Source organism: Telopea speciosissima, chromosome 1 (assembly GCF_018873765.1).
Source record: "Telopea speciosissima isolate NSW1024214 ecotype Mountain lineage chromosome 1, Tspe_v1, whole genome shotgun sequence".
NCBI lineage: Eukaryota > Viridiplantae > Streptophyta > Magnoliopsida > Proteales > Proteaceae > Telopea > Telopea speciosissima.
The window spans coordinates 72204536-72216528 of NC_057916.1; the positions used below are offsets into that span (position 1 = coordinate 72204536).

The following is an 11993-nucleotide window of genomic DNA, read 5'->3' on the forward strand; positions in this document are numbered from 1 at the left end:
TCCCATCCAAGAACAATGATGACCATAGAAGAAATTGCTCATTTACAGTGGTTGAAGAAACACTAATCCATCAAAGAAATTCCACGCTTCACACGATGGAGTCCATTGAGACTTGTGAGAGGTGTGTGGATTTATTATTCTGAAAATGTACATATAAAATTGGAAGGCTTGAGAGTTAACATTATAGAGCTTCTAATTCTTGCAGAATGATTAATCTCAAAACTGGGAAAGCAAAGTACAACTAATAAGTCTCATTTTTATTCCTTTCTTGTGCCTTTCCTTTACTAATACACCCTCACTTTTAATCTTTTAATTATGAATAAGTTGTTTGACGGAAAGTAAAGAAGAAGAATTAAAAAGACCATCTCCACATGTCGCATTTAATTTAGTAGTTAGTAGTCCTTTATTATGATAGAGGACATTAATGTTACTTCATTTTCCCTTGCCTTTTCTCGTGGGAAACCTTATTACCTAATCAGTTGGAAATCTGAAATGGATCTAACAAGAATTGAGTGTTAATCGATTAAAGGATTCTAGCTAGCACAAGTGGGTTGACATATACACGCACAGAGAGATAGTCTACTTAACTGTTGTTTCAAGTGGACCATGACATACTCACATAGTGCCATAGCTGTTCGGAGGAGAGAAGTAAACCTAACATGTTAGCCTTTCTTAAGGACGCATCAACTGGTGAAAATGGTTCTTGAGATAGTCCCCAACACAAGTAAATTGAAGCTACCTGTTTCGAAAATTAACCAGCTCCGACATATTTTGGTGACAATTCAAATAGGAATTTTTTCTAAGATTTATGATGATAATGGAGGGTTTGGGCCACCCGCCCCGATAGAAATGTATTTACATTTTTTACTCGTCTTTATGTAAATAAGTTGAATTTAGGATTTTCGTATTAAGATTTAGAGAGAGAAAAAAAGAGAAAGAGAGCAACAATGCCGTTTTGAGTATTTTAAGAGATCTCTACATAGTAACTCTTGCTCTATTTTTGTTTCTATTCCCCAGTCCTCTCTCTTGTAAGTAAGATTCCAAAAGTACAAAATAGGACAAGTCTAGTGGTAAACGCACACAACACCTCTTTGCTTTGAAAAAATATAAAATGTAAAAGACTAGGGATTTGAGCTTTCAAGCTTGTGCTTGTATTGCCGTATAAGTATAAATTTATAAAGAGATTGGAGTTGTTTCACTCCTTGATTTGATTCTAGGTAACTACCCTGTAACCGAGTCCTTGTTGGAATATGACTATTAAAATGAAAATGAAAAAGCTGCTATGATTCTACTCGATTAAACATTTTAAACCCAGTCATCTCTCTCTCTCTCTCTATAAAATGTCCCTTCGCCCTCTTTGCTTGGCGTTTATCCATCATTCACTAGAGTCTTCTCAAATCTTAAAAAGGGGAAGACAGCAAAAGAAAGCTCAAGTTCTTCGTTAGTGAATTTCTCTCGATCTTGGTTCTTGTCTCTTGCTTTGAAGGGTAAAAAACATCAGAAATTGAGATTTGAGAATGCCGGAGATGGATGGATCAGTGAAACCTCCCCAAATCTCCAAAATGTTCCAGAAATTCGCACTGGCTTTCAAGACTAAAACCATCGAATTCTTCGCAGAAGAAGATGAAGACGACGATGCCGACACCCTTTCCCTTCTCGACTCCGCCGAAGAAATCATCACTGGCCAAAGAGTCGTCGTCCTTAAACCCGATCACCTCCCCAAACCAACCCCACCTACCCAACCTCAACAACCGCCACCCCGACCACAACCACAACTACAACAACAGCAGGAACATCAGCAATTAGTTCAGCTAAGTTCCAACGGAAATCTCCAGAACAAAACCTTCCAAACCCTAATCCCCTCCCTGTTCGTCACCATTTCCTCTTTCGAGGCTTCCTACCTGCAATTCCAGACAGCCCACGCCCCCTTCGATGCCGACAACATCGAGGCTGCCGATAGAGCTGCCGTCTCACACCTCCAGAAGCTATCCGAACTGAAACAATCTTACAGACACTTCTGCAAGCACCCAACTACCCTCAATCCCCCTGGATTCCCTATCATTTCTCCTCTGGAAGCTCAGGTGGAGGAGAATCAGAGCTTGCTCCGTAGTCTCGAGCTGGTCGTCCACAGGTTGCAGTCCGATATCGATCTTAAAGACGCCGAGGTTTACACATTGAAGCAAAAGTTACGGAAGACTGAAAAATCCAATTTGAGATTGTCCAAGATGTTGTCTAATTCTAATTCTAATTCGAAAACGAAACCCAATTCTTGGCTGTCCTCGTCTTTTCTTCCTGCTTCTCCTGAGGTCATGCTGTCCGTTGGAGTCTTCGATTCGGTGTTGCAGGACGCTTGCAGATCCTCACATAGTTTAACCAAGCTCTTGATTGATTTGATGAACAAAGCTGGGTGGGATTTGGATTTGGCCGCAAATTCTCTATATCCAGATGTCAAGTACAGCAAGAGAAGCCACAACCGGTACGCTTTCCTCTCCTATGTCTGTTTGTTGATGTTCCGAGGTTTCGATTTGGAGGGTTTTGGTTTGGCAGGGGATGAGGTTCAATGCAACGGCTCTGAATTGTCGAGCGTTCGGCGGAAGAAGTCTCTTCGGCAATTCGTCGAGCATGGAACAGGAGATGCGATGGAGCTTCTGAGTAGGGACCCTAGCAGCGATTTTGCAACATTTTGTGACAAGAAGTACCAACAACTTGTCCACCCCACGATGGAATCCTCCCTCTTCAGAAACTTGGAGGAGAACGAAGTGGTGTTGGATTCCTGGAGGTCATCCTCTGTTTTCTATGAATCGTTTGTGACCATGGCTAGCTCAATATGGATGCTTCATAAATTAGCCTTTGCGTTCGATCCCGTTGTTGAGATTTTTCAGGTGGAGAGAGGGGTTGATTTCTCGATGGTTTATATGGAGAATGTCACGAGGAAAGCACTGTCTCCTGGTAAAACTCGACCCAAGGTGGGATTCACAGTTATCCCAGGCTTCTGGATTGGGAAAACTGCCATCCAGTGTCAGGTGTACCTAACTGGCATGAAATGTGCAGAGCAAGTGTTTCCTGATTTTCCAGTGTGAAGAACAAATAGCGTGAGTAGAAACATTTTGCAGATTCAGTTTTTCTGTAGAGGCGGACCAAACGGATATTTGAGTAGAACAAGATTTGATCCCTGACCTGCTTTTGGGCTTTGCAATTCATTTGGATTATAACATCTGTGAAGAGTTCGTTCGTTTGTTGGGCATCCAGATCGATTCCAGAACTTGGAACAAGACCTGGAATCTGGTGGATGCCTCCGGCTAGAAAGAAATAAACAAAGCATTGAGATACCACAATATAAAAGGAGAACTTTGGCTCTTTTCTACCAAAGCATTGCACTGTGAATCACTCTGTTTTTCAAATTCCTGAGCCATCTTCTCCTCGGATGATGATTTTATTCGGCTTTCCACTTGCATCTTTCAATTGGATTCCAGCTGAGTTCCCCATGTAGAGCTGGTTGTAAAGCATAGTTTCATGATTTTTTCAATCTTTTCTATTGGTTACATTACAGATATGTATCTAAATTCCTAGTGTTATTCTAAAGTATCAACATAAGTTATGGGCTCAGTTGAGTATTCAGTGAAGGATTCCAATTAATTTTTTTTTCCTTCTATTGGAAGTCATTTAATTTCCCATCAGTTCTTCTGTTATTTATACAACTTCTAGTTTGTGTATCTAAATCAATAGGTTGTGGCAGTTATCAATATTGATCAGGAGCTTGATCAATAAAATACAAAACTAGGTTGGCAGTTGATTTGTTCTGAGTACTTTGGTGATAAAAACTGGTGCATAAGTCTCTTCTAGTGTTGAAGTATTTAATTTGCATTTAGCATTTAGCATTATGAACATGTAACTTTAATTGATCCTTGGATTTTGCTTTTCATGATGACCATTTAGGAGTTGGATGTCAAATTGCTTGGCAGATATGGGTGGAGTTGAGGTTGCCTAGCTTGTATTTTTCTGTTTAGATTTATCCTTGGGAGGGGACACAATGAAGGAACGACCTCAGGTGGTAGTGTACATGCATAATTGTGTTGCTTTAGTGGATGTTTTGATGAGGATCAGTGGGTATTTTGGTTGGTAGCTTCCAATGCATTCTTTTTGGCCATGCTTTCCTTGCAATAATTGGGAGACTGTAATGACCCATCTCTATGATTTTAGGAAATCATATCCCTCCAAAGCTCTGGAATAATCCTTATGATGCTTCAAGAAGTTGGGAAAGAAAATATTATTTCAATTATGGAAAAAAAGAACACTTGCTTGGTCTCACCCCCTACGCCCAGATTCAGGGTTGGAGAAGTGACCACCCTGCCCCCATTTCATCCAAGAAATCCCTGCCTGGTTGCTTGGCCCCTGCACCAACCTGTAGGTCACTGACAGCACGAATAGGAGCATCGAATAGGATGGAGCTTTTTATTTCATGGAGGCCAATTTGCTAACTCAGCTCAACCCACTCTAACCATCCAATTTAGGGTTCACTTGGCCCATGGTTGGCTGCACATGTCCGCCCAAGCCCATCCCTGGATTAAAGCTGGCGCCCGAAGCGGGCCTGGCATGCTCTACACTGTTGTGAGAAATGGGGAGACTAGGACATCATTCATTTCAGGGACTTAAAAAGAAACGTAGGTGATAGAAAAACCCTTCATCGAAATTTAATGACCTTCTGGTCCTCAAAATAGGTGCTGGGGAGTCCCTCAGAGACTGGTAGGAGAGGTCTTATAGTAATTATGAAACTGGGCTAGAAAATCCAATGGGCTCGTATCTGTATGGATCTTTTATCACCCAAAGAACAGGTAATACGATTACTTCTAAAACAGAATGATCACTTGTGTCGGCCATGAATGCATGATCGTCTTTGTCCAAGTTTTTCATTTGATTTTGTTTGAAAATTAAGAAAGGTAAGGATAATTTGTGTTTTTTTTTTAAATCTTTTAAGTCTTTAATCATTCCCCACTTTGCACAAGATTAATTAGGCTGTGTTTGGTATGCATTCTTGGAATGCAATCTAGGCCGATTTCGCATTCTTGAACGAAAAAAACAACTATTTTTATCATCCGAGAATACGAAATGGCCTAAAATGCATTTCAAGAATGTACACCAAACGTAGCCTAAGTAAGATCATAGTGAAAGGCCTATTCAGCAGTCATATATATATAAATAAGTTCGTCAGATGAGGGGTGGGGGTTGGTAATTGAGTTTGCTAATCTGATGTGCTATTTATGGTGGATAGCGATTAGGGTATGTGTTGTACTACTGTACAAAGTCTGAAATGCCCTTGTCATCATTCCAGGAGTCCCATCCAACCATCAAAACCCATGGATTAAGAGATCAATCTTCACCATTAGTTCAGAAAAATTCGTTCCATTTTTGTGAACCCTTAATTTTCCTCAAAAGAATAACGATCACCATGAAATTCTAGCTGGTTCTTACATAAGTTACGAACACAACACCTCCCACCCCCAAAAAAACAAAGAAAGAAAATTTTGCTATTAGTTTACCACAACATGAAATTCTAGCTGGTTCTTACATGTGTACTTTTGCTTCTAATTGCTGGTTAGCTTCTCCATTTAGGCTTTGCTCTCAAGTTTTCCAGGGTAAGACTTTTAAGGAAATTTTTGCTGAATTTTTAAGTGTCTCTTCTAAATTTCCCTAATAAGTCAGATGCAGTAATTCAGTGGGTGTCATTAGTGTGGCAAATTTGGAAATCGAGAAATGCTTGTCTTTAGGCATTCTAACCTCTCTCTTATTGGTACCATTCAGGCTTTCAACCAAAGGGTTCAAGAGGGAAGGTTGGGTTTTTGCAAGGAGAGGGCCATACCTCCTACACCCCCTTTTGGTCTAAATTCTGTTTTACCTAATAGTCGTTGTTCTCGACATTTTAAAATATATACTGATGGGGCCTGGAATTCTGCTTCATTTTTAGGAGGGCGTGGGTGAAGAGAATATGTTAATCCATGGGTTCTGGTGGTTGAATCGAACTCCTAAAATAGTGTCAAGGATATTTCAGACTTCATATAATAGAGTGGCAGATGAAATAATGACACTTCAATGGTTAGATTCTCTTCACACCCACCCCCTGTTCCTCTTTGAATGTTAGTGTTATTGAGGAGAGCCCTTCTGCATTGAGCTTAGCTTGAGGATCCAAATTGCTATGGCTTTTTTTTTTTACTTCTGTTTTTAATCATCAAAACCGCTATGGCTTTAAAACCCAAGTTGAGACTTCAAACAGAGGGGTAGAGCTTGGCATAAATATTTTAAGTGCTTATAGTTCAAATTGGCTAGGGAAGTTTAAAACTAGCTTTAGTCAAAGTATTCAACTTGTTATTATTAGGGCAAGATATCGCTGGCTGGTTGTGTGGCCTCAGCAACGATGTAGAGGTCATTGAGAGCACGCCTAGGGGCATCAAATTGGATGGAATTTTTTATTTCATGGAAGGCAAGATAATAATTTTACGCACTCGTGTGTGTAGGGGCCACATGACTAAGCAGCTTATTCTTTTTGAATCGTGTTTTAGGGCCTTGTCAATGACAATAATATAATGGTTGATGAGAAGATAGAATGTGACATAGCATGGGTAAATTGTATTCAATTCGTTCTCTAAGAGTGAGTGAGATATATATATATATATATATATATGCAATTTACTACACTTGAACAGAAATCATCACTTTAAGGCTTCAATTTTATCTTCTGGAAGAACCTTGAACCTTCATCAATGCAAGAGGCCCTACCTAGCTTTATTGTGTATGTGATATATATATATATATATATATATATATATATATATATGAGCCCAATTAAGCTAATATCTTAATTAATTAGGTTTCTAGGCTCTTATCTGTTTCTAGCATGCATAGATAGGGTTTTCATGTGAGGGAATTGCGGGTAGCTACTAATATAGGATGGATGGTCTTGTGAATATATAGAGAGAGGGCCGCTTGAGTTTTCTGTTCTTGCTACACGTACACCCTAACCAAAAATTAAAATAAAATAAAATAAATTATGGAGAACAAGGAAATTAAAGGGTAACTCCTGATCGAGAAGGTTGTGATTCTTGCTACATATATATTGCATCAGATTGTTTTTGTTTTGTTCTACTTTTCTTGTTTAGTGGAAGTGCTTTTTGAACATCTTCAGTACGTACTTGTTGATGAAACCCTATTGTGCAATTAATCCAATTAAACTCTTGTAATTGCTAGCTAATTGTGTTGTTTTGCTATTTTTCGTTTAGTGTTCTTCTCTGTATATATACTTGTTTCCACCATAGATTGGATCCTACATCCACAGCAGATCGAGATGTCATGATCTCCATTCTCTCTATACCACTATATCAAGTTTGTCCGCGATAATTTGAAGTTCCCCTGGAGACATGTTTTTCTGATACAATCACTCTTACTATATATTGAGCCGATATATTTTAATATTAAATGAACTTATTGTGTTATGATTTCTTAGCATTTTATTCCATTAAACATGGCTAGGTTATGACCTAGCAGTCGCGACAGCCTCATGCACTGGGTACGTACGTACACCTTTTTTAAACATGGCTACGTTATGACCTAGCAGTGGCAAGAGTCTCATGCACTGGGTACGCATGCCTTTTTTAAACATGGCTAGGTTAGCATTGATATTGAACTTTGTAAGGGTATTTATGTAATATCCCTTCATATGTTCTAATATAATCCTACTTGTATTAATACTCAGGCTGTGAGGGGCAATCTAGTAATTAGTCCATCTGACCTAAACCCTAGTTTTCCTATAAATACTAGCTAGAGGCAACAGTCTGGGTATTCCAAACTCGATACTCAGGGTGTAATGCTTTAAGCAACCTTGTGCTTAATTTATTGAAGGTACTCGATCAACCTAATAGCTTGACACAACTAAATATTGGAGAGAGTAGTAGTGTGCAGTTCTTGATATTGAATTAAGTAAGTTATCAAAGGATCAATAAGGAACAAGCAGGTTAATTAAGAAATGCATATGAAATATGTTCAATTTTATTCCATTTTCTATCTTCTTAGCATTCATCATGTTTAATAAAATTCTCCAAAAGATAGATTTGCCTAATCTATTATTCAGCTAGAGTTTCTCTCAAGTTTTTTCACACACACACACACACACACATATATATATATATATATATATATATATATAGGCTAGTGAGTTTATTATTTCTCACTTATTTAGGGACTATATATAGAATCAAAATTGATCATTCAATGGGTGATCAAATATGGGCACTATCTAAAATTTTCATTTCCCTTAGCCTTAATGTTTAACATGGCAACTCCTAAAATGCATTTCTATATTTCTCTTTGTTATTTGAAGAGACTGTCTTTTACATCTCTCTTTTTTTTTCAACTTCGATCAGAACTTGTATTCACTGGTAACTTGGTGATGATGGTCTAAGCAGCCAAGTTCCCATCTCATTGAATGGCATTTTCTAGTGAAGTTCATTAATTAATCTTTTTTACTAATATGCCATTGAAACATACAGATTATTACTTCAGAATCTATGCTCATACTCTAATTTATTTGGGTACGTGTCAATTGAATTATTCCGCATAGGTAATGCGAATTTCACAGCATGCTAATAAAAAAGAAATGCATTTCACTCTAAAGTATGTAGAGGTTGTTTTGTTACTGATATATGCATGGCATTAAGATTCTAAACCAAGATTATGCCTCAACTTATTGTATTATAAATGAAATAATAATGTAATTTTATTTGAATGACAAACCTGTTATATGGACTTTGTGGTAGAAGAATTACTGGAAGTACTAGTAATTTAGGAGCATTAATGATGATAACAATAGAGTACTATATATCAGTTTCAGGTGAAGCTTAAATTAAGTCTTCTCAAAATTTATATTTTTTATTTTTTATTTTTCTTGTGGGGGGAGGGGGGAAGGGAGTGGTGGTGGTGAATGAATGATAGAACGAAGAAAGGATATTCAAATATAAGAATGCAAACCAGAGTAGCTACTAGCATAGATCATTACAACCAAACTTTGAGAAAATGGATGAGGTTTTCCAAATAAGAGAGAGAGAGAGAGAGAGAGAGAGAGAGAGAGAGATTGAATATCCAATATATAGATGCATACTACCATCAACACTAAGACCTTCATTTGCAGTTTGTCTGTGATCAAATTGAAGTTGTTAAGACTCAGGATCCTTCTCCATTCTTGACACCAAAAGTTAAGCAATCAAGACTCCCAGAAGTATAGAGAGAGAGAGAGAGAGAGAGAGCAAAGAAACCTAACAAAGACAGTGACAGTGGCACATCTTAGTAGGGGGAGACACCAACATTTGTGGAAGAGAAAAACCCATCTTTCATGAGAACCTCCTCTCCTTCCTACACACACCAAAACCAAAACACAGAAAACCGATTAAGATGGGTGAGTACTGAGAACTCTGTGGTAGAAGTAGAAGAAGGTGAGTACTGTTACCTGTTGGCGCACGTTAGTCTTCTTCACAGTCTGATCAGGCAAGAGACCAAAATGGATGTGTGGGAAGTGGGCCCACTGAAACATTAACCAAAAAAAAAATGCAAAACCAAAACAAAAGGACCCACAAATCAAGAACGAACAGCCAAAGATGAAACTTGAAACCCTAGTTGCAGAATAAAGATGGAAATTTAAGGAGGGGAGGGGAGGGGCGTTGGACGACAGTAAATAAAACCCTAGTTGATAGAATCATCTTGGATCTTACGTTCTTTGCAGCTGCACTGAAGGCTTCTCTGTGGGTTATATCGGGATTTCCGGCCTTGATGCGTTGGATCTCGTCCCTGTAGCAGCCAGGGCAGATAGATTGATAGATGCATGTCAAGCTCATCCATGTGCTCTCTACCCCCCAAAGTAACTGATTTTTTTTTTAATGCAAACAAAGGATTTTTGAAAGTTTTTTTTTTTTTTTTTTCTAAATAAACACTTGTCTTTATTACTCACTTGATGAATCGGTTGTAGGCTGATGGGACTCTCTGTCGCTTCTCCGGAGCTGGGACAGACAAGCAGAACAGAACAGACACACAAATTTAAAAACACTTCGCTGACTTTCTCAGAATTCTCTACTTTCTTAATTTACCTTCTTCCCTATCATCACTTCATCATCACCTCTATCTATCCCATCTTCATTCCCAATCTTAAAAAAACAAAAAAAAAAAAAAAAAAAATCTTTTTCTGTCTTATATGTCTCTGTTATCTATATTTCCCTGAGCAAAAAAGAAGAAAGAAGAAATTCCCTTTCCCACAAAACAACCTAAAGGGCTAAAATTATCAGTGCCGTGAATAAACCATGAACCCCACTTCACATAAATTGATTGATTAAACGCAAAGTTTTCTGATACCATTTGTTAAGGACTTTGATAGAACTCAGTTCTTAAAAGCTTCATTAAGAAAAGAGTGCTCTAGTCATTAAAAATCACTATATCGAGTTATTCATATCTGATGTGGAATTATTGCTCTTGCGTGGAACCCCAATACAATGGTTTACGAAGGGTATTAGATTATTTCTGTAATTAGTGTTTGCAGTGTTCAAGTTGAAGAAATTGAAGCTAAAGAGATTTGAGACATTGAAGGTGTAAGCATGAATTTCTTCCATTTTCCAAAGTAAGTAATATTCTTACTTGTTAGAGGAAGCTCAATCAAAAAGGCTGGCCTCTTAGTTCTAGATTTGATAATCCCAAAGAAAAAGAAAAGAAAAGAAAGGAAAGACAGAGGTAAGATTTCGAGAATAAGCCCCTGCATGACATCAAATAAAAGATAGTGAAGCGACTTACGTCTATTAACAACTGGAGGTCGAGGGAGCTCATCTGCTACTCCACGAACCGAGACTACAGGGTCAGTTTGGTTATTAGTTTGATCAATCAGCAGCTGGTTTGGTTGTGGACTTGGGATCTCTTCCTGTAACACATCCATCGAAATAGTATAAATTAAGATAATGGATACGAATAGAAGTGACAAGACTTTACTATTCCCTTTTTTTTTTTTGGTATACCAGAAGATTTTGATGAGAAGGAGAGAAGAAAGTATGTCCGAGATGAATCTGATTTGCATCAGGGAGGAGTAAACCACGCATGTTGACGGAAAGCAGGTTGGTGCAGTGACCACATCGGACGGTAACTGTCTTGAACAAGCTGCTGCAAGGAACGCTCACCTACCATCATACAGGAAAAAAAAAAAAAAAATCCCTTACATGTAAGAGATGAAAGATAATAATAAGAAAGAAGAAGAACAAAAAAAAACCCTAAATGTGTAATTGGGCAAAGTGGTGGAAGTGGGGCTTTGGTGGATAAGGAGGAATGATACCGCGAGGACGGTGTCGCAGAAGTTGCAATGGACGTAACAGAGCTGCTCGGAGGGAGAGAGGTGGTCCAGTGTAAAGGTTGAAGAGGATGACGACATCTTTCTTTTCCTTTTTCCCCCCCTCTCTCTCTTTCTCTTTCTCTTTCTCTTTCTCTTTCTCTTTCTCTGTATGATTGGATTGACTGATTGGATTGATTGATTGATTGATTGATTGGAGGGCCACTATGATTGATTGATTGATTGACAGATCAACCGCCTTCTTCGAACACTTCACTCTTCTCACTACTTACAAAAGAGAAAGAGGAGAGGAGGAAAGGAAGGAGCAAGAAAGTTGCAGCCTTTGAGGAGGAGGGGGAGGGGGAGGGGGAGGGGCTGGAAGAAGAAAAGCAGAAAGAGAAAGTGAGAGGAAGAAGATCTACTAATAGACCCCAGTGGTAGACTGGTAGTGGATATTAAGGAACTCAGAAATCTCTTTCTTTTTTTTTTTTTTCCCAATCTGAATCTTCTTGTTTTCTACTTTTATTCAAATAGGTTATACATGTATTTGTATGTGTATGTACAAGACAAAGAGTGTAGATGTGTAGAGGGGGAGGAGAGAAAAGGCATCATCATCCAGCAACCTTGCTCTAACATACGCCTGAGGTTATAA

At 38.4% G+C, this 11993-nt stretch overlaps 2 protein-coding genes across 2 annotated transcripts; one reads left to right on the plus strand and one right to left on the minus strand.

Moving 5' to 3' along the window:
* Positions 1 to 1463: 1463 nt before the first annotated feature.
* On the plus strand, positions 1464 to 3618 carry LOC122665272 (protein GRAVITROPIC IN THE LIGHT 1-like). The gene is made up of 2 exons (XM_043861386.1): positions 1464 to 3168; positions 3214 to 3618. The coding sequence occupies exon 1, from the start codon at positions 1518 to 1520 to the stop codon at positions 3078 to 3080; it is 1563 nt and encodes a 520-aa protein (XP_043717321.1). The 5' UTR covers positions 1464 to 1517; the 3' UTR covers positions 3081 to 3168; positions 3214 to 3618.
* Positions 3619 to 9253: 5635 nt separating this feature from the next.
* Positions 9254 to 11572, minus strand: LOC122665290 (axial regulator YABBY 1-like). Its single transcript, XM_043861409.1, has 8 exons — positions 11528 to 11572; positions 11348 to 11453; positions 11037 to 11195; positions 10819 to 10942; positions 9989 to 10037; positions 9753 to 9828; positions 9491 to 9565; positions 9254 to 9396 (listed from the first exon to the last, which is right to left on the minus strand). Exons 2-8 carry the CDS (start codon positions 11441 to 11443, stop codon positions 9328 to 9330), a joined length of 648 nt encoding a protein of 215 aa, XP_043717344.1. The 5' UTR covers positions 11444 to 11453; positions 11528 to 11572; the 3' UTR covers positions 9254 to 9327.
* Positions 11573 to 11993: the final 421 nt, after the last annotated feature.